Raw genomic sequence first — 25,691 nt, forward strand, 5'->3', positions numbered from 1 at the left:
ATGTGCGATTCCCGGCAGCTTTGTAACACTGAAGGTTAAAGTGGTTCTGGCTTCTAATTTCGTTCCTGCTGCTCCCTAATTAACCACATGTATCCCAATTCTTCAATGAGAAATGGAAATTTTGAATTTGTCCTTTAAGGGAATTAAAAGAGCAAAAAAAAGTGAGCGCAAAAGATTTTATGGAAAATCTTTATGGTAAAATCTCACAAGGTGGTTTAATAAGGAAGTCCCAAACGGCCTACCTTACTTTTTTTCTTTTTGCCAATCTTTTCATGATTACGTCTTATTTTTCTCATTTTCTCGTGATAACATATAGCTTTTTTTTCGCGCGACAACATTTATTATCACTCGTCCTAACGTGATTGAAGATGTTGTTACGAGATAACAACAGTTGTGATAACATCTACTATATTATTATAATGAAAAAAAACATGTTTTCTTATGATAAAGGGAAAGCAGATGTCATTATTTCAACACGAATATTGTCATCTCGTGATGTCGACATCTACCATCTTATTATTTCGAGAAAATAACGATAATAATTTCATAACTGTGACATCTAATATCACTTTATCACAAGAGAAATACATTTTTTTCTTGTGATAATGAGATAGGAGATGACATGAGATAACAGATTTCATTATCTCACAATAACAACATCTAATATTATATTATCACGAGAAAACAAAGTCTTATCTGGAAACAAATAGAGCGCATCATTATCACCTGATAACAAATTTTGCTATGTCGCAATAACATCACCTAGTCGTGCGTTATCACGAGAACGGTGCTCGTTTTGTCATGATAATTCGAGAGTAGATCTCATTATCGACATTCTACTACTTAATTATCATAATTAACAAGGTTTTTCTCGTGATAAGAAGCTAGTAGATGCCGTTATTGCAAAATTATGAAAATTGTTATTTCGTGATACCAACATCTATCTCATTAAAAACATCCCTCGACTTGATAACAATCTCATTATCACCTTAGAAAGACCTCGTTTTATTAAGATAACGTGATTGTAGATGTCGTTATTGCGAAATAACACAACTTCTACACTACATCTTATTCTCATAACGTGAGAGTTGATGTAATTTTTGCGACACAACACAACCAAAAGTGTAATCTCATGAGACCAACATCTATTATCGGATTGGGATGAGAAAATGAGTTTTTTCTTGTGATTACAAGACAGTAGATGTCATTATTGTTACACAACAAATTTTGTTATCGCATCACAATGACATGTATTATCTTGTTATTACCAGGAAAGACCATGTTTTCTCATGATATTTCGATGGTAGAGGTCGTTATGACGACATAACAATACTTTTTATATTGTGATAACAGCATCTATTAATTATCACGAGAAAATAACTCTCTTTCTCAGGATAACATGAGATAACATTGTAAATGCAATACAACAAAAAATGTTACACCATGATAGAGACAAGTTTTGTTTCTTGTGATAACATGATGGTAGATGTTGTTATTGTGACATAAAGCTTGTTATCTTGTGATATTTTTTTACAATTGCGAGAAAATAACTTGTTTTCTTATTATAACAACAAAATATGATTGCAACAACAAAAATTGTTATGTCAGATATATGATATGATACAGAGATCTATGATCTCATTATCATGAGAAAACAAGATTTTTCTTCTCTTAATAACAAGATGTGGTTATTGCAACATAACGAAACTTATCAGATAACAAAATCTACAATCTTGTTATTAGCAGGAAATTTCGTTATTGTGACACTATGAAATTCGTGATAACGACATCTACTATCTCGTTATCGGGAGAAAAAAATCTTCTTTTCTTGCGATAATGCGATGTTTGATGTTGCACGAAAAAAAAAAAAAACCAAGGTAGGTTATTTGCAGCTTCTGTGCATGAACGATTTTATGGATTAAAAAAAAAAAAAGAAAAATTCTAGGAATCTATCCGAGTAAAAAAAAAGATTCAAGACTTCCTAAAATGTGTCAGGTTTATCACACCGCTATTGATGCTGCATTTAATCCCTAACGGATCTTATTTCTGTCGCTGGTCTTCCTTCAATCTCCATAACTTTTTTATTATTTTATTTTTTCAAACCGAACCGATTCCTCCTCTATTGTAGCCCTGTGCAGCCTTTGGTTCTCAGCTCTGACAGTTTTCGAATCCTATTAAAACTTTTAAAGTATATGATCTAAAGGAGCACATTGTTCACAGCTGCAGTGAAAACATGCCAGAGTGAGTGAAAAGGGACAGAATGTGACACGTTGTTCACACAGCATAGATGAAGTTCCCTTTCAAGATCTGAACTGAGCTCCTCTCCACAGGGGGCTGGACAAGGCGCAGTCTTAATCAGGGGACATTTGTCAGCCTGAAGAAAGGACGCAGAGCATGGGAGGAGATGGGAGTACGGGGGAAATGAATGTGTCAGAGGACGTCACGGCGCTGAAAGTGACCTCTGATCAGTCCCGCTGATGGACTCAGAGTTCAAATGAAGTGGGTTTTCTGGAGTGTGACCACACTTTTCTGTTTCTTATATTTGTGGGCTAAAGAAGAGAGAGTAGCAGCTTCCACTAACGAACTGAAAGTTGATCTCTATCGCTTCCTTTTAAAAAACAAAAAAGAATGTTTTTGTAAAGATTTCAAACATGACATTTTTGGGGGGGGGGAATTAGAATTGTGGCACATTTGAATGTGTTTTGTGGGGCAGGAACAGGCTCACTGGCCGTCATTCACTATGTAGGCATAAACCTCCCCTAAAAGCCACAAGCTACCAGGCTTTTATCTCCAATCCTTTGAGCAGATCGCTGCAGGGACAAACAGGAGGCGGCCGCGTTCCTGCTCTAAATCCTATGTCTGCTTTGGTGATTAAATCTGCAACTTCTTTAAAGAAAAGAACAAAGAAATGTCATCAAAGATGGCTCCTGAGAGAGCTAATGCTTTAAAGTAACATCAACATTGTAATTTAAATATAAATGTATCCAATGATTTGTTATTTTCTGTAAAATAATAAAGTTTCGTCTTATTTATTTATTTTTTTTACACTTGTCGAATTAAAATCAAATGACACATGACGTCTGTTAGGTCTCAACTTTATGACAGAGTGGAATTTTCCAATTAAAATATCTTTATTTTAAACGATTCAAACATTCTGCCATAAATTAGCAAGACCTCAAGAATCCATTCCAAGGATGCAGCTGAATAGGACACGACGCCTGTCCAGCATCTGCCAACACAACATCTAATTTGTTAGTAAATGTTTAGAAATGGAAGTTAAAAGATAATGCAGGTTATTTTGAGGGGTTTATTATCCGCTTTTGACTTCCGTGTTGAAGCTTGTTACAAAAATAAAACTAAGTCAAATGCAGTTCATCAAGTAACCTCTAGGGGGTTCATATGCAAGCAAATATTTCTATTTATTTCAATGTAAAACTGGTATACAACAGTAGTGTGGTTGCAAGTCTCGTTTGAAAGTCGTCTTTTTCTTCACAGAACTGGACATGTTCCAAAAATCATCAAACTTGTTTGGTCGCCAAGTTTGGTGATCATATCTTGGCTAAATGGAGATGACCACAGGGCCAAAAAAAATAACTCGGTGTCATCCCACATGTGGGATTTTATAAAATTGAGTTTTTGGAGAATTCTTTTTAGATTTTTCAGATAAAGGTGGGAACATTAGCACACAGGCTAATGCTGTCAATAATCAGAAATCTATTCAAAATCAAGATCAACATTTTTAATATGCAAGCCATTATATATATTTACTCTATAAAAACATACTGAAAAAACATAAAAATATACTGTTTTTATGTGTTTTGACCGTGTTCAAGAGGAACAATCTTCAGGTTAGCAGCAGTATAAAGATAAGTATGGATAATCTCAAACCATTGAAATAGTAGAATTACCACTGAAATTGATTTTATTCTCAGGGTTTAATTCCCTCTCAGTGCACACAGCTCTCACACACACAAAGGAGACTAAAGCAACATCTCATTACTTACTTGATGTAATAGGGAACCTTATTCTGAGAGACGGCACGTTGCCAGGGGAGCTGCACAGATGCTGCAAAACACAGAAGGATTTTAAAATGATTTTAAACAAAACTGCATAAACTGTGGTCTTGTTTCAAGCCTCACTTATTCTAAAAGTGCAAAATAAAACACAAAAGGGAAGACTTTTATTTTTTAAGAGAGAGGAAGTCATAGGTAGACAGTAATAAAGGATTGCATGGGAATCCCTCATTGAGAAGAGTAATGAAATAATATATTTTTATTAAAGCACATATTAAAGTATCAAAGGATGAATTTGCCAAAACTTAATGATAAAAATTAAAGGCAATTAAAAAAATGTTAAATTAGATGTGAATTTAAAAGGTCAAATGATTGTTTGAAGAGATAATTGAAGGATTTAATTTATTCCACTAAATTCAAATCAAATTGATGATACGGTTTTTAACCCTGTCTAGCAGTCATCAATCATCTTACTCAAAGCCAACTAAAACAAACTCATTTAAGGGAAAAATATTAGAAAAATAAAGTGACAAAACTGTTTGCAATTTGAATATAGGGTGGAAAAACAAGTCAAATATATTTTTTTTGTATTTGTAAGTTTAAAACTTAAGAATCAAATCTATTTTTGGAGCAATAATTTCATATTGCTTTAAATTTAAAACAAAAAAGGAAGTAAAAGTAAAAGTTGTTCCAGTGTTTTCTCAACAGTAAACTACTGTCATTTGATTTGAAGCGCTAAAAATATTTGATCAGTTACTTGTGCAGCAGTTAAACAATTAAAAGAAATCAAAACTTTTATTTTCTTTAATGAAGTGGTCTTTTGTAGTCTTCTAAATGTACAAAACGGATCAAAAACATTCCCTGAAATATTACACACCAGTTTTGTTCATTGTTATGAACCCAACCCTTAAAAAATACAAGTTTATATATATATTGCAGCGTGAAAAAACAAGTTTGATAAAAAATTGTGATTAGAAGTTTAAAAGTCAAAACTCAAAGCTATATTTGGAGCAATAATTATCTGTTGCTTCCAGTTTGAAACAGAAATAAAAACAAAAATGAGGCTCTCTTGCTGTTGTTCCAGTGTTTCATCAACAGTAAGATACAGTCATTTACTTGATCAGTTACTTTTGTACCAGTTAAACACCATCAAAACTTTCTTTTTTTTTTTTAAACGAGGAGCTCCCAAACTTTTTCTTGTGAGGGACACATTTTCTGTTAGCAGTTCTGTCTGCGATTGATGCTAACAGTGTTTTCTGTTAGCGAAACACTGTTTTTTGAAAAGAAAACACTGTTAGCAAAACACTGCTAGCAGAAAACACTGTTAAAACACTGTTAACAAACTATCTCAAAGCCAAATTGGGGGACAAAAATCATGCATCTCTGATATTTTTCAGGGGCGGGGCCAAATGTGGAGGAGGGCCAGATATGGTCCTCGGGCTTTAGTTTGATGACTGCAGCTCTAAATGGACAAAAAGACGCAAATACATTCCAAAAATATTATACACTGCAGTTTTGGTCATTGTTGTGAAGTTTCCATTGAAGGAATGGTTAAATCAAACACTTCTTTGATCATTTTAATGCAATTAATATCATAATTTGTATTTTTTTTTTTTGTGAATTTGACCCTGGACACTCATAAATATGTTTATCAATCCAACATTTCAAAAATCGTTTCTTTACACATATCTTTTTCCTTTCCGCAAAATATATTTGAGAGAGTATGACTCCATACAACATCCAAAGACGAAAAAAAGCAGACCACTCCCCTTGATGACACAACTCCAAAGTCAGATAGAGAGATGAAAAGACAGTAAGAGAAAGCGATTAAAGTGAGATTGTGGGATATACGAGATGGATGGAGCAAGATAAGACAAGAGTACTTTATTGATCCCAGAGGGAATATTAAGCTACTAGTGTAATGAAGGCGAATGTGTGATGGAAGAGATAGTGTCATAGAGCTGGGAAGATGAAAGAAGCGTAGTATATTGTGTAGCGGAGCTGCCGAGCTCTCCGCCGCTGATGCAGCGTGGCAGCTGAGCACCTGCTTTGAATCGCACATCCGCTATTTTGTCTGCGGCCTGACAGCCGGCAAAGTAAACCAGGCGGAGCGCCTTTGATTGTGGGAAATAAGGTGATGAAGACACAGAGAGGAAGAGGCCGGCGGCTTAATGTTTCTGAATTTATCTTCTTTTTTTTTTCTGTCTGAATCACACTGCGCTTGAAAAATGACCACTCTGAAGAGCAAGTAAAAGAAGGGAGTCTCTTAAGCTGTAATTAGGCCCTGCATTATTAAAGAGTAAAGGAACGGATGAGGATGAGGAACCGTATTAGCAAGTGGAGGCAATCCAAGGCACACACCATTTCTTTTTACCATGACAGGTAATTGTACTCACTGGAGAGGAAATGCTGGGAGGAGGGGCCGAAGTCTCTGTGCGCCTCCTGCAGGAGCTTCAGTCTGTCCTCCACTGCCACCTGTGAGATGACCACACGCAGAGGAGAGAAGCGTGAAGAGACGGTTGAGACTTTCCAATGGTCGAACCTGCAGTCATGGCTTAGAGGATTTCAATTTCTGCACAGATATGTATGAGCGGGTTCCTCAAGAACACCAACTATTATGGATTAAGCTACAAAATACTACCTCTTATATAATTTACTCCAACACATAGTTGGAATATTTTTATTTCAAATGAAGCGCTTGTTAAAAAATGCGATGGAAAGGTAAATAAATGTATTAATTCAGATATGTTGGTGTTCTCCTGTCACTCAGGCGAGAGTCCCTGGAAATTTGAGGAATTTCTTCAACAGAATTGGTGAGTATCCAGAAATATTTCACACACAAAGCCTCAAAACTGGTTTTCTCTATTCCAGAAAGCAGCAAAGAGACATTTTCATGTGTGCAGCATCAGACATTTTCTTAAAGACCCACTCGGATTATCTTTTGATCTATTTAAAAAGTTGTCCCTGATCTCTTATTAAGATTATACCGTTTTTATCCAAAATTGAAAACCTGTGTTGTATTCCAGGATAATTCATTATAAATGTTTATAATCCCTCAATTTTTAATCATCTGCTTTTTTATTTAGATGTCCATTCCTCTGTTTGGTGCAGTGTGATTCAGGTGTTGTTCCTCTTTCCCACTCCCCTCTGGGGGAGCAGAAGAGATTTCAGATTTCGACGGTGCTCCTGTTTTTAGGCAGTGGACCTCACCTCTGGCTCAAGAGGATCCCTCCTTCATGTGGAAATTCCTGAAGTTTTGATTCCTTTTTTTTTTGTGGAGTTTTTCCTTCCCGAGAAGGAGGGTCTATGGGCAGGGTTTAGTTTAGTTTTGTTTACCAAGCAGCTATTCTTTATATTTTATGACTGACTTTATGTTTTTGTGTAATTACCGGTGTAAAGCCCATTGAATCGTGGAATTGGGCTACATAAATACAACTGAATTAAATTTGCCTCTGAGTTGTGGGGGGGATTTCTAGCAAAGAGTAAGCCCGCCCCCTTCCCATCATCCCTCTGTTTCTGCTGGCTTACAGTCTCTCACACCCCCAACTTAACATAACCGTCATTGTGAGGTTACACCCACTAACTTCTTCGTGTTCATTGATGAGAAAGAAAGTGACCAAAAAACTCAACTGGATTTTAGTTCTTTCAATAAAATGTTGGATCAAACTCGTACAGAGTACTCTGGATCGTCACCATGACAGACAGACAATGTCCTGTAAAATGGATTCCACAGATATAACCCCGAGGTGAACCCTGTGTGGTCCTGAATACCTTACTGATCAGTTTTTGTGCCCCTATTCCTACCACCAAGATCATTTATAGCTTTGTTTTTCAGTGGAAAAGTACTGATCAGGTCCTTGAAGAACCCCCTAACTGGTTCCAACTGGTCTGCAGCTAAACGTGGGTTTATGTAGCAATGCATTCATGGGTTATTAACAAAGTATATGAATATAAAAAGTACCATCATCGTACAGTTTTGAGCCAGATGACGCTTGGATGAGGGAAACAAAGATGTACATGGATCTATTTATCAACAAGTAAATCCATCGGAATAGAGCAGAGCGCCAAACTCGTAACCTGCTTTTTTTTCCCATTAGCTCCTGATTCACAATGATTTGAATAAAGAAATACTCAGAAAAGCAATTTTGAGCTTGATTTTCTTTACATATGTCCTCCATGATGAGGAAAATTGCACAAGAACATCTTAAAAACAGAATCTTCATCTGAGTGGGAGGTAAATATCGGGTTAGGAAAGCATAATAATGTAGCAATTTGCCGCATTCACTAATTTGTTCGATCCAAATTTTCTAAATTGGGATCGGATTATGGAGTTGATCTCCTTCAACTAATGTATTTTATTTTGACACTTAGTTATAAAAGATTTTTCTCATAATTAATCATTAAAACTGAGAAAAGCAGAACTAACAAAACCAAACTGGTATTTTTTATATTGTTATAGAGTGAAAGTTCAAGAAAAGTCATAGAAGGAAATGTATGAAAGGGTTTTAATGAACTGTTTTTAACTTTTAGAAGCAAAAAAATACTAATAAACAGTAGAATATATACATACTGATTGAAACTACTTTAATATTTATATATTTTTATGAAAATCTTCAGATTTCTGAAGTAAATTTGCTTCATACATTCGCCTGCTGTGTACTTCTTGACATCTTACTTCCTAATTTGATCTCCCATTGACTTCTAAGACCTTTGTGATTTGAACAAAAGATTAAAACGAGAACTGAACTGAAGCTGAATAACAATTAGAGTGCTTGGAAAATAAAAGATATGTTAAGCTATTAAAAAGAAAAAAAAAACATGATCCCTCGGAGGAAGTGGATTTGTTGCGGTCGTTTAAATAGCTATAAAAAAACTTTTCTAAACTTTCGACCATCATTAGTGGACTCCTTCAGAAGGATTAACATCTCGGGAGGAGTGACTGTAGCCTTTTGGTCCCTCGTTTGGACTGGCAGGACTATATAGACGGTAATTCGGACTCTTGCAGGAATGCACGCCGGCTTTGGTGATTATGGGAGCCGGATCACAGTTGTCCACACAGGGATTCTGTTAATTGGCACGGAAAGGCCAGCGGTTGTGTTTCTGTTTGGCCACTGATGAATTCTCTGCCCCGCCGCCCCACAGCGAGGCAGATGGTAACTGTCTGCACATGAAAACCAAATCAAACGGCACAGTATAACCTGGCTTAGCAATAAAACAGCTGTTTATGCGCCTGGGGAAATGAAAGAGGGGAGAAAATCAAAGAATAAAACAATCTGATTCGGATCCCTCTGATTATGTTGGTTGTTTTGTCCTCCCATAGTCTAAAGAAACATTTGCTAAAGCCTCCATGTTTGACTTCCTTATCTACGGTAACGTATCAATAGTGCAGCAGAAATCAATGCAAACACAACTAGCTGTGAGCCCAGGAACACCGAAGAAAAATGCTTTTCATTTGACTACACAAATCTATGATTGGAGACGGAGCGACCGAAACTGCACTTATAGTGTTTGCATTAGGAGAATTGAAACTCCTGGTTATAGCCACAAACCGGCTCCTGCACTAACAACAAACCTCAATTCACAAGTTCTCCTTCTTTTGTCTCTTTTTTTCCGAGATAACTTGTAGAGAAACGCATTTCCCTGCAGGGCAGAGACTCGCTCCATTCGGAGAAACACAGACCGAGACTATCACGTTCAGCGAGAGCCTAGAAAGTGGCTTTATGTGCTGTGATAGCTGTACCCACTGATGCTTTGGGACAAAATCTCGCATTAAAGGCACGGCTGTGTTCAACACCAACACAGGTAGAGGGACAACATGCTATCTCCAGAGAATTTGCTGGAGAAAAAAAACATCCCATGGCTGCAAACAACAAACAAAATGAAAACAGAGAAAAGAGGAGAAAAGAATGCTTGGAGGTGAAAGTACCTGCAGAAGTTTCCATCTCATGTTGAGTTGGTCCAGCTGTCTGGAGGCGGTGGAGGACAGCTGGATGTCCAGAGGCGTGAGCTCCGCAGAGAGTTCGTTGACTATCCGAACATCCTGACGCAGAGGGGCCACCTCATCTCTGAAGGCCTGGAAACAGTGTTACAAGTTAAACTTCTGACAGACTTTATACTCAACTCTACATTTTTAAGTCTAAGTTTTAAATCAGCATCCTTTTTGATTCCTTTTCCCAGAAAATACAGCAAAATTATGTAAAAGTAAACCACTTAAAGTAATTTTTTCTTGCTTTGTGACAACTCCTAACAAAAATAAAATGCAGCGCACCAGCAGCTAGATTTATATAAAAAAATTCATTACAAACAAAATTTGGGTTTTATTGCGACAATTTTCTGATGGTTCTGGATAAAAGTTAAAAAAATAAGCTTAATTTTGTTTTTCTAAGTATTTCTTCATTCAAATTGTTGTGAATCAGGAGCAGACAAAAAAAAGGCTGCTAGAAAAAGCTTATATTTGGCCCCGCCCACAACTCAGAGATGCTACATTTCCAACTAGCTGCTGGTACTATGGCAGATGTGATGGCAGGTGGACCTAACGGAGCCGTCCAACAGAAGTTGTATTTTATCTAGAGGATGGGAGTCGCTGATCTGGAAAACAGAAGTTGTACTTTTATGTTATTTTTTGTCTTTTATGCTATTATTGTTGATTTTTGTTGTACTTTTATTTAATTATTATTATTTTCTTAACCCTTTGGAATCATCCTGTCATGCAGCTGTGAGATCAGCGTAATAAAACTCTGTCTCTAAAGTAAACTAAAACTTATTCAAACATTCTGTGATTAACATTTTATGGAAATAAAGAGAGAATATGGCAATTATTTGTAAATTTTGGACAAAAGCGCTTTTATTTTAGTAACTATGCAGAAGGCTCCAAGTAGGAACCGTTACGATTAAATCGGTTCTACTGAAACTGAAAGAAGCCGGTGCAATCGGTTCCCCATTACGGAGAAACCAAAGACCCGCTTTGGCACCGGAACTAAATAAAACCCAATCTGTGGCCAACCTCAACTGTGGGGGGGCGGAGCAGAACGGATTAAAAATCCAACAATGACAAAATCGATCACTGTTAAAATTTGGGATGGGGACAAACATGAATTTCCTAGAATAACGAGCACCGGCATTGTCTAAAAACTGCGGAAACCCCCCAGTTCACCACGAAAGTCCCGCCCACCGCCAACATGGGAAGGGAGTAGACCGACACGCAGAACACCTAGAAGCCAGCTGGATCAAACTTTTCACAAAAACTGTTTTTTCTAGTTTACAAAAAAATTTATTAATAATTAAAAAGTAAAAGCTGAGAAGTTTGTGTAGTGAAAAAACTATAACTTCTGTCTTCAATAGCTGAATGAGAAAATTGTTTTGTGATGTTGGGCTAAAAAACTTGAATTGAAATAAAATCCAACTTCTATTGAATCAACCCACCATTCCATCTACTAATTTGTTTGCTTCTAATCGTTTCTGCAGAAACTGAGTCCAAGAAAATTCTGAATTTGGCTAAAAATAGCAAAATCATCATTAAGAGACCACTAGGAACACTTTTAAAATGGTTCAAAAAATGATCGGAGTGGGACTTTAAGATAAAAGATCTAAAAACGTTTTGCTTGAATCATAAAAAAACATAATAGATACGCTAAATAAACAGAAAAAGATTTAAAATTTCTAATAAAAAATGAAAATATTCCCTTTTAATTGACATCTCCAGCACACTCATTGGACTCACTATTGTGTTATCGATGTGGTCCTGCAGCGAGTCGATGAGCAGATCGCCCACAGGCTGCCAGGACGCTTTGGCCTCCTCCGCCCGGGTCAGCCGCAGGTCCAGCTGGTCCATGGAGCTCTGCAGATCCTGAAGACGCTCCAGAGCTTTCTCCACCTGACTCTGCCAGCCGCCTACGTGGCCCTTCAGGCGCGCCCATCGCTCCTTCACCTCCGCGGTCTGCTTACGGATCGCCCGGGCCAAACCTTTGGCCTTTTCCTCTGGGGTGGGGTCTGCAGCGATCAGAATTTAAAGTTGTAGCTTAATCCAGAAATGTAGATAAAACTGAGCGTCCTACTGTGAGTTATTGAGCTTGTGGTCACTGAGGGTCAGTTGAGAGCTTTGGCCGTTACCCAGCAGATGTTTTCAAATTGTCAGATCAATCCTTTGCAAATCCTTTGTAGCTCCAAAAGATAATGACAGCTAAATTAGGGCATAAAATCCTTCTCCACAAATCAATTCGGTCACAGGTTTCCGCTCTTATTTTGGCCGTTTTAATTTAACAGAAGAGATGCAGAAACTAAAGATGTACAGGAAATATAAAAGGTTATTCTGGCAAAGCGGCAGGAGGAAGAAATAAAAAAATAAAGTGTAAGTAGAGGCTGAAAGATTGAGGGAATGAGGTAATTGCTAAAGATTGAACAACGTTCTCGGGAAGAAAAGAGCTCTGCAGAAATAACTGCTGCCTAAATACTCATTTAAGCAGCAGAGAAAGATGAGCAGCTTTGATGAGTTCCAAGGCCTCATTTCCAGTGCAGCCACTGTGAAACCACATTTACCTGTTGCACCTCAACAACACTGCAGCTGCACACGCTAAAGGTAACAAAGGACACCTTTCAGAAAATACTCTGAATTTAAACCTATTTAAAACTATCAATGCAGGTTTTTTTTGGAAAGATTTTTTTTATGCTTTGATATCTGCATCAAAGATGACTCTTAACAAGCTCATGTCCCTCCCATGCACAGCCCCCTTTGCCTGCTTTAATTATTTACGCAGCGGGGGTTTGGTTGGGAGAGAAATGTGCTGACTTTACACAGACTTCCCTGCGACATTTAAAAGCGATAGATGGGTCTGACTTAATGCATGTTTAGCTTGGACTCTCCCTTTGTGCGTTTGTTTAATAAATAGCACGGTTCAGTAAAGTTTTATGAGCACTTACTGAGAGAATTATAGCAAAAGGCTTTCTGATGGTTTGATCTTCAAAAGGAAAAATATTTTTAAAAAATCAAATATGTGATTTCCAGCTGAGCAGATCAGTTTAGAATGATTGGCGTCTTGCTTCAGCATTATGTTTATAAAGCTTATTTTTAACATGAGCAGCATAAAAAGCAACTAAGAAAATTCTGTATAAGAAACTTTACAGAAATGGAAGACAAGTAATATGATGTCAATTTATAACAGGTAAAAAGTCAGGATAGAAAATTATCATCCAATTCTCAGCTGGATATTTAAATGATCCCAAAAAAAATGGAAAAAGGAAACTATTTTAATCCTTTAGAACATAAAAAAAACGATTTTAACCCTTTAGAACATAAAAGCATTTTTTTTCTAAGCTTTTAAAGCTAATTTGACAATAATTTGATTTGATCTGTTAATTTTGGGTCACAGAGAGCAAAAAATAAAAATAAAAAGAAGAAATAAATGGAAGAAATACAACGACAAAAAGAAAGATGGATTCTCCTGGTTTAAAAATATGCAACTTTAAATATATATATATATATATATATATATAAAAAAAGCATAAAAACAAATGTAGGTAGTTTACAATAAAAAAAATAGACTTCTGTTGATAAGAAACTAACAGTTTCTAAACTATTAGGTTACCTAGCGGTGAAATTATTTAACTAAAATCAGTAAACAACTTTGGGGATTTTTAAATTGAAAGCAACACAGAAAGGAACTTTACAGCGCATTTAATGAGTCTGCTCAGAAAATGGACTTCCACAAAATACTAAATCCCAAGTTTATTGTGAGCAAGAATATCCACAAAAAACAAAGAAAAACTTGGGATTTTTTTGCGTTTGTGTCACTAACGGGGAGTTGATTCCACTTGCAGAAGGTTTATTAGTTCAGTCCACAAATGTAAATCAGAGTCAGACAGGACAATCACGAGAGCAGGAGAAGAGATTGGAGTAGTCAGGGTCCAGGCGAGGGCCAGGGCAGGCGGCAAGCAGGCGGAAAGCAGGCGGAGAGGCTCTGAGCAGTGCTCAAGTATCGTGGTTGATTGTCAATGAGAGTCAGCTGAGAAGCATCTGTGAAGTGTGCACTGGGGTTGCTGGGAGATGTAGTGTGTTCAGTTCTCTGGAGACAGTTCCCGCCGGTGACCAGACGGGGGAGACAAAGCATCGACTGCTGACAGTTTCTTTACTGCCAAAATATGTTTGTTTATTCATGTCCTTAAGGAACATCAGCAGAACACCAGTTTCAGGAAGTTTATTCGTAAATACATTTTTTAATGGATTTCCATTTTATTACCAACTTATTTAACCAATCAACAAGTCAGTTGAAAAAAAATATATATTTTAACCTTTTAAGTTTAAGTTTGTACCCACTTCTAAAAAAAACCCACCAGTTTACAACATAAGTGCAACTTTATCATCTAAATTAGAAAGGTAGAAGAATTTCTATGGTAGAATATAACATGTTTAAGCTTGTATGACACCATTTTGAAATCTAAACAAACCTGTCTTTGGCTGAAAGTTCTTGCAGGGTTCTCCGGGTCCCTCAATGGGTTGGTCTGCCAGAAACATCCTGGCCTGGTCCAAAGCGTTGATTACCAGTTGCTCACGTTCCTTCAGTTCGGAGCACAGCGCCTGCAGGAGAACGGATAAAGTGATTAATATTCCGATCTGCATACAAAACAAAACAAAATGTTGTGTAACTAAGAGGAGAGCCCTTCAGAAAAGTATCATTTCTAAATTTCCCTGCAGCTTTAAGCATACTTGACTCTCCTAAGATTTTATGCGGATAACCTCTAAATGAACTTTTGTATTAACCAGCAAGTTCTGCTTAAACTTTAAATATTCTACAAAAATCCGCTAAAGAACAACAGCAAATGTTTGTGAACAGCTTATAGACTGAACAACAGCATCCACCATAAAGCGCCAACAGACACTATGACCGACTGGGTAGTAAGCACACAGTCATACACACATAAAATACACATCTGGATTAGGAAAGTTTACAAAATAACTTTAGAAAAACGTTCAAACTCTTGTCAAGCTGTCAATTTCCAAACGGCGGTATATAAAAGTATTCTAAAGTATAATTATTCTAGAGTGTATAGCTGACCCTACATGACTTTACTGGTTAGTGGAGTGTGTGATTGCATTGTGAAGATGCAACGTAGTTCAAGACATTGTCAAGAAAGTTGATTAAATGCAATGTTTTTGAAGGCAAAGAGCTGAACTCTTCAAACTAAAAACAGACAAGTGCTTCAAAAAATTTAAGTTTTATCTCGATGTCAGACAGATTACACCACATCTATATATGATCATCATGTAAAAGACACAGAATAAGGAAATAGAGATTGCCTTCCACCAGTTCTGTGACAGTGTCACCGTCTAAATGTGTTGTCATGCTGAAATGAAGCATCTTGCCAGACACAAATTACATAACCCCCTCTAACAAATGGTTCGCCCCGTTCCAATGATTTCCTCCAAATTCACATGGCGGGGGCATAATGGGCAGAGGCTTAGAGAGGGGAACTTGAGAGACAGAAAGTAAATGAGAGGTTATTGAGGGAAAGAGGTGTGAATAGAGTCAAGAGAAGAAGGTTGGAGAGCCAAAACGTGAGGCAATTTTTGGAAAAAATCCACAAGTGAAACATGTGAGATCAGTAAAATGTCACAGAAATTCCAAAGATTGTCATCCAGTTGCCTTGCAGAGATACTGATTACTTTCAGATTATCTCCAGACTTTGCACAACAAACCTCAGAGATAAATAATAAAGAAATATTTCAAGAAAATCCCAGACAAAAATAAACTTTGGTTTAAATGTATTTATTTTTCGCTCATGAAAATATTCCCGTTTGACCTTGACTGTGTGTGTCTGCTCACCTCGACCTCCCAGAGTTTATCTGCGTGGCACAGTTTGTGTTCACATCTATAGAAACGGTGGATGTGTGGCCTTAACGCAGCAGCTTATCGTTTCATGCCCGGTGATGTGGCGCCTGGGAGATAACATCTCGGCAAGGCTACTTCCAGCCAAACATCCCTCTTCCCGCTCTCCAAACCTTCCTATCTCAGCCGCCACAAATCATACTACGCCCAAGAAATATACAACTCCACACGGAAATATGAAAATTGTTTCGTTTATTTATAAAGATTTGGCTGACAACCATAAAAATATCTTTTTATTTATGGTTAGTATTGTGTAATTCAGTCCAAGGGATTCAGATTATTGTAATCCAATTATGTTCCGATGAGTCTATTAGGCCAGATGGTCTTAATTGTGTAGCACCGGCATAAGTGAGTAAAATTAAAGGCTTTTGGGTGTAATCCCTGTACTTAGTGAGCAAACTGCAACAAGGAAGATGAATATTCCATATGGAAGACAGAAGCAAAAATGACGGGTTAGAATCCGAGACAGGAAGGAGAAAGACAAATAAACAGGAACAGTTCTGGAAAATCTGTAAAAGGAAGAACCAAGTAGGTTGGAAACTGCAACAGAGAAAGAACAGGAAGATAAACCGACACAAAATCCCTGAAACATGGGATACAGAACAGAAAAAAAAAGTAATGAGAAAACAGAAGACGAAGATTAAAAACACTGGAACACAGTGAAGTATACAAAATGTCTAACAAAATTCACATGCTAAAACAGAAGTTTAGTCAGCTTATGTAAACAACTTCATCGACAATTAGCATTAAAAAGGAGGAAAGTGCAAACAAAAGAAAGAAAAAAAGAAATAAAATTAAAAAAACAGGCATGCAAATGGGGACAATATATAAATTAAGGTATAATTTATATAAATTATCTTGTAAGAATTTTAAGAATGGTTTCCAAATCTTGCCAAACAGTCCTGGTTCATTTTTTCTTGTGAATCTTATGCGCTCCAAAATGTACATTTTTGATCCAGAGGGGTCCTTAACTCATATACGCAGCACTCTAGTTGCTCCTTACGAAGCGCACGCAAATGCTGCGCGCACAAAGTGTGAAAGTGACACATAAGTGCTTGTCGAACACACTTACAGCCACACGAAATACACTCTAATTTCCTAATTAATTAAAGCATGGAGTGCACACATATCATGTGAACAATACCAACAAACTCCTTGTACCTACTTAACCATTACCTACCCTTAAGTGTTGTCTAAGTGTCCACTATGACCTGTTGTGTGTCATGCCCTTAGAAAAACTGTGCATGACTTTTTTCACTATATGTGCTCACCGAGTCAAATTTCGTGGGCAGTTGTGATTAAACTATTATGCAGTTGAGAAACTTTAATTGCTCCTTTTTAACGAACACAGGAAATAATAGGTAAAACCTGTTTGATGGTCATTTTCACAACAGAAAGGTTCTGCGCTAAGCTCACTAAAGGTCTTTAGATCTCATGTGTCAAAGTTGAGGCCCGAGGGCCGGATTCGGCCCTCCGAGTAATTTTATCCAGTCCTCCAGATCATTTTATTTTATTGTTAATAATGGTCGGCTGTTATCTTATTTCTAACTTAATTAATTTTGCCAAAATACATTTTTACAGACAGTAAAATATTGAAAGTTATTTAAGGTTTAAGTTGATTTATTCTAGAATAATATTCCTGTATTTATATTATTTATAATTAAGTCAAAAAGTTGTGGTTTCAAAGTTTTAAAAATTGTTGTTCAGCTAGATTTTTGGGCTATTTTGGCATTTCCTAAGAGTTTTTAGGCTATTTTGGAGATAGCTAATAGTTCAGCTACATGCTAGCTGTTTTGGCTAATTTAGGGTTTTTTCTCTTTTTTTTAGGCTGTTTTGGAGTTCATCTAATATTTCCACCCTAGCTGTTTTGGATTTAGTTTTTTTTTCAGATTTTTTATGATATTTTGAAGTTTAGATATTTTTTCAGTTACATGCTAGCTGTTTTGGCTAACCTAAGTTTTTTTTGTTAGGCTAATTTGACATTTAGCCAATATTTTAGTTGGCTATTAGCTTCAGCGTTTTCAGCTATCAGCATTTTTAACTATCAATTTCAGCATCTTTAGCTATCAGCACTAGCATCTTCAATGGCCAAATTCAGCTTACAGCATTCACACTAGCATTATCACAGGTAATGCTATATATCTAGTTAAAGAAATTACAGTTTTAAAGTTTTAAAAATTTAGTTTTAAGTGTCCAATAACAGTTTTTCCTGTTCGACCCGTGACCTAAGGTGTGTTTGGGATTTTACCCTCCTGTGCGATTGAGTTTGACATTCCTGATTTAGATGGTGACAAAAAAAATTTACCCAAATCTGCTACATCTTTCATGTCCTCCTCTATTCATCAATTTGGCCCAAACAGACTTCCACAACATTGTTGCATTAAAATACTCAAAATGTTGTTTTTTTCCCTCACATTTCCACCATGTGGAATTGTTGTTTCAGTGCTGTTGAAGTCCTCTGCAGGTCTAAGGAGCTTCAGAACAGATTCCTCCGATTCATCAGAGTGAACGCTCTCAAAAAGCTGACAAAAACAAATAACTTATGCAAACAGAGACAACCGAGAGTTTGATAAATATCCTTCTTTTCTATGAAAGCAGCAATGTTCGAGACTGTTAATGCATTCCAGTCTTCGCCCATCCAAGTGCAAATGGTCCCAATCAATCATGCGGGCACAATGATTAAGATTACTTCACTCTTTTCACTTCCAACTGCGCAGTCACGTCCCCCCGAGTCACAGAGAGACCACAAAGAAAAACAGTAAAAGTCTAAACTTAGCTCAGACCAATGTCTCCTTCTGTTCGTTTATTGGGGTTCATAAAAGAGCGAACTCTTCTGGCGATGTAACCGAGCCTCCAACTGTTGCTGAAAGATAAGTGGTTAACAGCGTCTGCTTGATCTATAAGCTATTCATTTAATAGAAAAGACTGATGAGTTTAATCAAAGCTGGATAATTGAAAGCACAATTAATACATTCTATTATGGTCATTTCGGCAGAGAAAAACATGCAAATTGTTGGGCAGGAAAGCAAGAAGTCCCTCATTCGAGCCTCCGTCTCTCCAAGATTGAAAAAGTCTGGTGATGTGGAAGGTGGAAACACAGCGTTCCGATCCTTCCATTAACCATTCTTCCACTCTAAATTAGCCTAATTACACTTGCTTGCTGCTCACTCCCATTCACCTTTCTATGCAGAACATCACACATTTTCTTTCCTCTCATGCTTAAATAACATTCACAGCCTTCTGCTGAACTAAGTGGCTTAGCCTTCATTTTCTCCCGATTTCCCCAAAATAAAAAAAGAAGAAACTAAAGTAAAAGAAGAAGAAGTGACAGTTTCTCGATCTTGACCTCAATACCCTGCCTATTATGATTTTCCATACATCCTCCTCTCGAACAGAGCTGGATGGTGGAGTCTTTGTGAGCGCAGGAGGCTGACAAGTGCGTAAGAGAGCATGACTCGTTCAAAGCTGGAGCCCTTTGTTCTGCTCCGCTCCCTCATCCCTCTCAGGGTCAGTGAGACCTCGAGGCCAATCTATTAGAGGTAGAGCTCAGGGAGGAGAAGGGGGAACTGCACCACAGACTAAATCAAACGACAGCCATTTAGCTGCCCTGCTCCAAATTTCCACTTGGAAATGTTTTTGTCTTAGTGGTTTTGGGGATTGGAAGTTGGAAAAATGAATCAACAAATAGAAAAACCCAAATAAAATAAAAAAAGAAAGTTGACTGAGAAAACAAATGAGGTTTTGCTATTAGATAATCAGTTGCTAACAAGTCTTCTATAGCTACATCTAAAGCTACATTCACACCAGTCTTAGCAACAAATATTCAAGCGACCACGCCAATGAAAAGTCTATGTAAATGAACATTTAGGGCTTCCCCGTTCAAAACTCTTGCCTATCTTTTTTTCAAACCGTTTCAGGCCCAACCTCCAAAATTCGTGGCCATTGAACGCAAGCTAAACCAGGTCGAACTTTGACCAATGTGGGACTCGGATTTGGTGATGACGTCACCATGGCGTCCATTTTTAATTCATGGAAGTGCCTACTGTTTGAAAATTGATCTCGAAGGAGAAACTAATAGTTGTAGTTTGTGCCCGGTTGGAATTATATGACACCAAGTCTTTCGTATATCGGAATAGAGCAAAGAAAGACATCACCTGGAGCAAGATTTGCAACATTTGCGCCGCTTTGATATTTCAAACTAATTTGATAAAAAGTTTGATCTTTTATAAGTTAAAAGCACATATCTCTTTGGTTAGAGCTGCACTGAGATGATCCTGTTTGGCACAGAACGTCTTATTTTGAAAATAAGTTATTTGAGCTTCAGTCAAACGAAAAAAAACACATTTTGAGAGATGCTAGGTTCTGTTTATATTTTTGCATTTTTTCGTGCCAAAAATAGACATAATTCATATTATTTTAAAAAATGAATATCATGAATACAAATCCATTAAGACTATGCGGCTCCTTCTAGGTTTTTAACAGTAGAAATTGAGCCCAAATGGCTCTTTTATTGTGAAAAGGGCTAAACACACATTCAAGAATGCATTAAATGTTAGCTCTTAGCGGAAGAACTCTCAGTGATGGGAAGGGGGGTGGGGTTGCTCTGCATCAAGGATTCCGCTCAACACTCAGAGGTGAATTTCTAATGAACTCCTGCCACTCTGCAGAAATTACGTCCTTTAGATTTAGGCTGATAATCCTAATCAAAAGACCACTGGACAATAAAATACCTCAAAGGATGATTGGAGTGGATCTTTAATCATAGTAAAAAGGGGTTTTAATGACTTAATTAAGCCTTTTTTGGGGATGCAGATTCCATTGAAATATAATCATGCCAAAGAAAGAAAGGTTTTATTGAGGGATGCGTTCTACTTCCGGGAAATGATTTCTGATTAAATCATTAGGAGACTATTCTTAGCAGGGACTAAAGCAGCCGAGAAATTGATCGTCTGCTGCAGGAAGAGCGAACTCTGTCTCCACAGGAGATCACTTATCTGCCTTTCCCGTTACGTTGCCTTCAGAGTAAGGATGCACCGAGAATATCGATTTAATGCCAATTAGTTTCTTTAATTTCTTTAAGCTGAAATGTAGAATCTTTATTGTTCTTTAAAGTCCCAACCAGCACAAAAAATGTCTTACATCAAATTATCATTATAATTTTTTGCAGTTTATTCTTAGTTTTATTAAATGGATTTCAATTATTTTAACGTTCTTATAACAATTTTATATAAAAATACTTTAAAAAATATGTTTATAAAAATATGTGATTAAAAAATGATTAAAATGTGTTTTTAATTAAATATTTGTCATAAAATTGATTTAATTTTTGTATCTTTGGAACCAATCTGCCTCAAAATCCCTATTAACCTTTTATGAATAAATGCACATTTCTTCACTTTACAGGAGTGAAGGGAAACAGAACAGAAGCCTGAAGCGCAGACACTATGACATCAACTGCAGGTGAGTAATTTATCTGAGAACAAATACAGTTCTAAGATAAATAACAGTAAGATAAACCAGCTGATTATATGAAAGTGGCTCAGAACACTAAAACACAACGATTGCGTATTAGATCAAGATATTTTCAAGGTTGATAGAAAATTCCAAGCATGAAAAGTGGTTAGAAAATTGTCATTGATCCAACATCTCCTAGTCTGAGCCCATCGTGAACTTTTCCTGTTTTTCTCGTTCTGGGCTGAAAAAAGTAAAACATTGGATCAATTAACAAAAGTTTGGAAATTTATTACGTTTAAAATATTTGTTTAACCATCAACTTAAAACTGTAATTTGATGAAAACAAATTATCTTAAATGTGACAAATAACAGAACTTTTGTTATTTGATCTAATGTTTCACTTTTTTCAGTGGAGCGTGGTCGGGGCGGGTAGGAGAGCCGCCTCTCTCGGACGAGGCCGTCATCGTGGGTAAACCCTCACAATCAAAAACTCACACACTCACTGTCTTTAGTGACGGGTTGATGTCCACCTTTTGTTTCTCTTCTATGTAACTATTATTCCTTCTCTCTCGCCCCGCCCTTCACACTTTCTCTTTTACCACAATTACCCCCATCAATTGCAAAAATAATTCAAAAATTGCAATTTTCAATATTTCTTTAAACAAATTGTTGTGTAATCTTAAGTTGAGGGGTGTGAGGGGCTGTACGCTAGTTGGAGAATGTGTAAACAGAGGTGTCTCACCAACAGAGAGGGGAAAGGGGGCGGGGTTGCTCGGCAGTAATGATAAATAACACAATTCAGAGGCAAATTTCTAAGGAACTACAGCCACTCTGCAGAAACTATGTCCTAGAACAGGGTGTTAAACTCAATCGCACATGAGGCCAAAATCTAAAACACATCTTAAGTTGTGGGCTGAAAGTTATTGAACACTCAAACTAAATTGTTAAAACTTTAAAAACGTTGCCTACGATAATGCTAGTGTTAATCCTGTGAGCAGAATTTGAAGATGCCAGTGCTGACAGCTGTTATTGATAGCCACTAAAATATTTCTAAATGCCAAATTAGCCTTAAAAAAAAGAACAAAAAAAACAGCCAAAAGGTTGGCCAAAACAGCTAGGATATAGCTGAAAAAATAGCCAAACTTCAAAATAGCCTAAAAAACTGAAAAAAAGCCTAAATTAGCCAAAACAGCTGGAATGTGAATATTAGCTTAACGCCAAAATAGCCTTAAAAAAACATTTAAAAAAAAACTAAATTAGCCAAAACAGCTAGCATGTAGCTGAAGTATTAGCTAAACTCCAAAATAGCCTAAAAAACTCTAAAAAGAAGCCTAATTTAGCTAAAACAGCAAGGATGTCGCTTTAAAAATAGCTAAACTTCAAAATAGCTTAAAAATCTGAAAAAGCCTAAATTAGCCAAAACAGCTAACATGTGAATATTAGCTTAACGCCAAAATAGCCTTATAAAACATTAAAAAAAAAACTAAATTAGCCAAAACAGCTAGCAAGTAGCTGAAATATTAGCTAAACTCCAAAATAGCCTAAAAAACTTTAAATAATAGAAGCCCAAATTAGCCAAAACAGCTAGCATGTAGCTGAAAAATGGCTAAACTCCAAAATAGCCTAAAAATCTGAAAAAGCCTAAATTAGCCAAAACATCTAGCGAATACATAAGATATTGGCTAAATTCAAATGTAGCCAAAAAAAAAATATTAATAAATGCCAAAATAGTATAAAAAAAGGGTCTTGACTTTGACCCAAGTATTCTAAAAAATGACAGATTTTGGGTAAAAATGTCAAAATCATAAATAAAAGGCCACTGGGAATGCTTTAAAGATGATTTGAGTGGGCTAAAGATGTGTGCTTAACAAAAATCTAGAACCAAAAGGTTATAGAGATACTGTACAAACTTAAAATGTCTCTAAAGGACTTTAAACTTTCATCTTTTAGTCCAAAAAACGTATGGAGCTCAAGGGGATAAAATGCGAGTGTGGCAGGAATGTGACCTACCGTGCAGTGGTTCTGCTGTTGCAGCAGGGTGGGCACATCTCCTCCAATGGGCATCTGCTTGGCCAGCTCCTCATCCTTCATGCAGATCCACCTCCACAGCTCCTCCAGGAGGCTCAAAAGATGCGACCAGCGCTCGGCGCTCGCCTCCAGGTGCGCCCTGCCAACATGCACCAATACAAAAAAAACAGGAACTGTTTTTTAATTGCAGCAACTCTAAAAGTTGCATCATTTTAGAAATTAAAGATATTTACAAACCACACTTTCATGTGTCACTATGATGTGCAGAAAAGGACGCGTTAGTTGCTCAATGTGTGGCTGGTTTCTTGCATAAACGCTGTGTTGAATAGCAATTTCTTCTTCTTGCCTTTGGGTACATGTGAACTCAGCGTGCACAGGCTTCGTGTTGTGACTCAATGAGTGTGCTTTAATTACAGATGTACTGCAATTAAGTCATAATGGGCTCCCTATAATCAACCCACACCATCAACAGGTTCCCTGTATTACCTCCACGCCGTTTCACCTGGACCCGTTTCACCTCAATAATGCTGTTTTCAGAGCAGGGTCTCTCCTCCTGCACTTTAATTTCCCCTGGTGCGTCCATATCTGAACCCGTTTTCCTGTTCCCTTCGCCTTTCAATCATCTACACGTGGCTCCTTCATTACCTGTTCTCCATCTATTTTATTTTTTTCACCAGTGTTTGAGGACGGATTCTTTGTTTTATTGTGACGATATCCTGAACTGGAGAAGAGTCTTCAAAAATGGTTCATTCATACAGTCAATGAAACCTCTTTGATACATTTTGGACTTTTTCCCAGCACAAGGTGGATTTAAAAAATAGAAAAAATAGAATAAACTGTGTCCATGTGATGGCAAAAACGATATGAACATTTCTGTCTCCTCACTCATCATTACTTCTTTTATTTTGAAATCAGAACCCCTAATTTGAAATCATCAACAGTGATAATGACCGGGGAATCAGCTGTTAAACCGTGCTATTAGGAGCTGAACCGTACATCATGTAATAATGTTCTCGTTGAGCTGAACTTAATGTTGCGTTCGTAACAACCAATTGCATCAGTCTGGATTTCTGTCTGTGAGATTTGGCAATTCTAAACGGTCTAAAAATTAGTTTTGTTCTATTACTTTATTGAATAACAATTATGGCACAGTTTTATCAAATATATTGTCTGCTTGCTGCTCTGTGTTTTATTATTTTTTAAGTGAGTTTATACTTTAAATGCTTTGATTTTTGTCTTTTTACAGGTTAGAGAGCATGAATTAAGTCAGTTTAACACTGGTTTGAATACTAATCTTATTTTGAAAGTCATACATTTTCTTTAAAAAGACACCGTGTACAGTTTCAAAAGTAATGAAGCTAATTTACAAAAGAGGGGAGCAAAAACCTGCAGAAATGCAACCATTTTATATTGCCCATTATTTTTTGTATATATCATATTCATAGAAAAAAAAACAGCTAAAAGTCTTTTGATTTTGACTTTGTTTTACAATAAATATTTAAGTTGGCACTTTAGATAATAGAAACATTTAGTTCAACCATATCTAAAGATTTTTGAAGGAACATAAAAAACTTTATTAGTACACAAACGTTTCCTGTGAATTCTCATTTTGTTAAATACAATATATCACAAAAGTGGATACATTATATTTCTGCAGATATTTATTTATATCTTTTGACAACACTGCCATAATTTAATTTTGACACAAAGAAAAGTAGTCAGTGTCCATCGTGTAGATCACATATGTCAAAGTCATAAAAAAAAGAAAAAAAAGAAAAATATATATATATTTTTTTATGAAGAGTAAGATAATCAAAGTTATTTAAGATTTAAGTTGATTTTTTCTGGAATAATAATTCTGTCTTTTTATTATTCATAATCGTGTTAAAAAGTTACAATTTTAATGTTTTAAAAATTGGCATTCTGCTAGCTTTTTGGACTATTTTGGCATTTAAAAAGATTTTTCAGGCTATTTTGGAGTTTAGCTTATTTTTCAGCTACATGCTAGCTGTTTTGGCCAACCTTTTTTTTTTGTATTTTAGGCTAATTTTGCATTTAAATAATATTTTAGCTAGCTACCAGCTTCAGCGTTTTTAGCTATCAGCTTCAGTGATTTCAACTATCAGCTTCAGTGTTTTAACTATCAATTTCAGCATCTTCAGCTATCAGCACTAGCATCTTCAAATTCCTCTTACAGCATTCACATTAGCATTATCTCAGGTAGTGCTATATATCTAGTTCATAATTATGTTAAAAAGTTCTGGCTTTAAAGCTTTAAAAGTTTAGTTTAAAAGTTCAATATATTTTTATCCTGTTC

At 36.5% G+C, this 25,691-nt stretch overlaps 1 protein-coding gene across 6 annotated transcripts in view; it reads right to left on the bottom strand.

The window, feature by feature from the left end:
- The window catches only part of utrn (utrophin), a 184,221-nt gene that overhangs the window by 43,922 nt on the left and 114,608 nt on the right, over positions 1-25,691 (bottom strand). For all 6 annotated transcript variants that reach the window (XM_024290458.2, XM_024290459.2, XM_024290461.2 and 3 more), the window contains 6 exons: positions 23,357-23,513; positions 14,454-14,583; positions 11,734-12,002; positions 9,940-10,086; positions 6,410-6,488; positions 4,005-4,065 (listed from right to left, as the gene is read on the bottom strand). In XM_024290458.2, coding sequence (XP_024146226.1) covers positions 4,005-4,065; positions 6,410-6,488; positions 9,940-10,086; positions 11,734-12,002; positions 14,454-14,583; positions 23,357-23,513 — 843 coding nt within the window. The remainder of the gene's footprint in view (positions 1-4,004; positions 4,066-6,409; positions 6,489-9,939; positions 10,087-11,733; positions 12,003-14,453; positions 14,584-23,356; positions 23,514-25,691) is intronic.

Source organism: Oryzias melastigma, linkage group LG24, assembly GCF_002922805.2.
Source record: "Oryzias melastigma strain HK-1 linkage group LG24, ASM292280v2, whole genome shotgun sequence".
Lineage (NCBI taxonomy): Eukaryota > Metazoa > Chordata > Actinopteri > Beloniformes > Adrianichthyidae > Oryzias > Oryzias melastigma.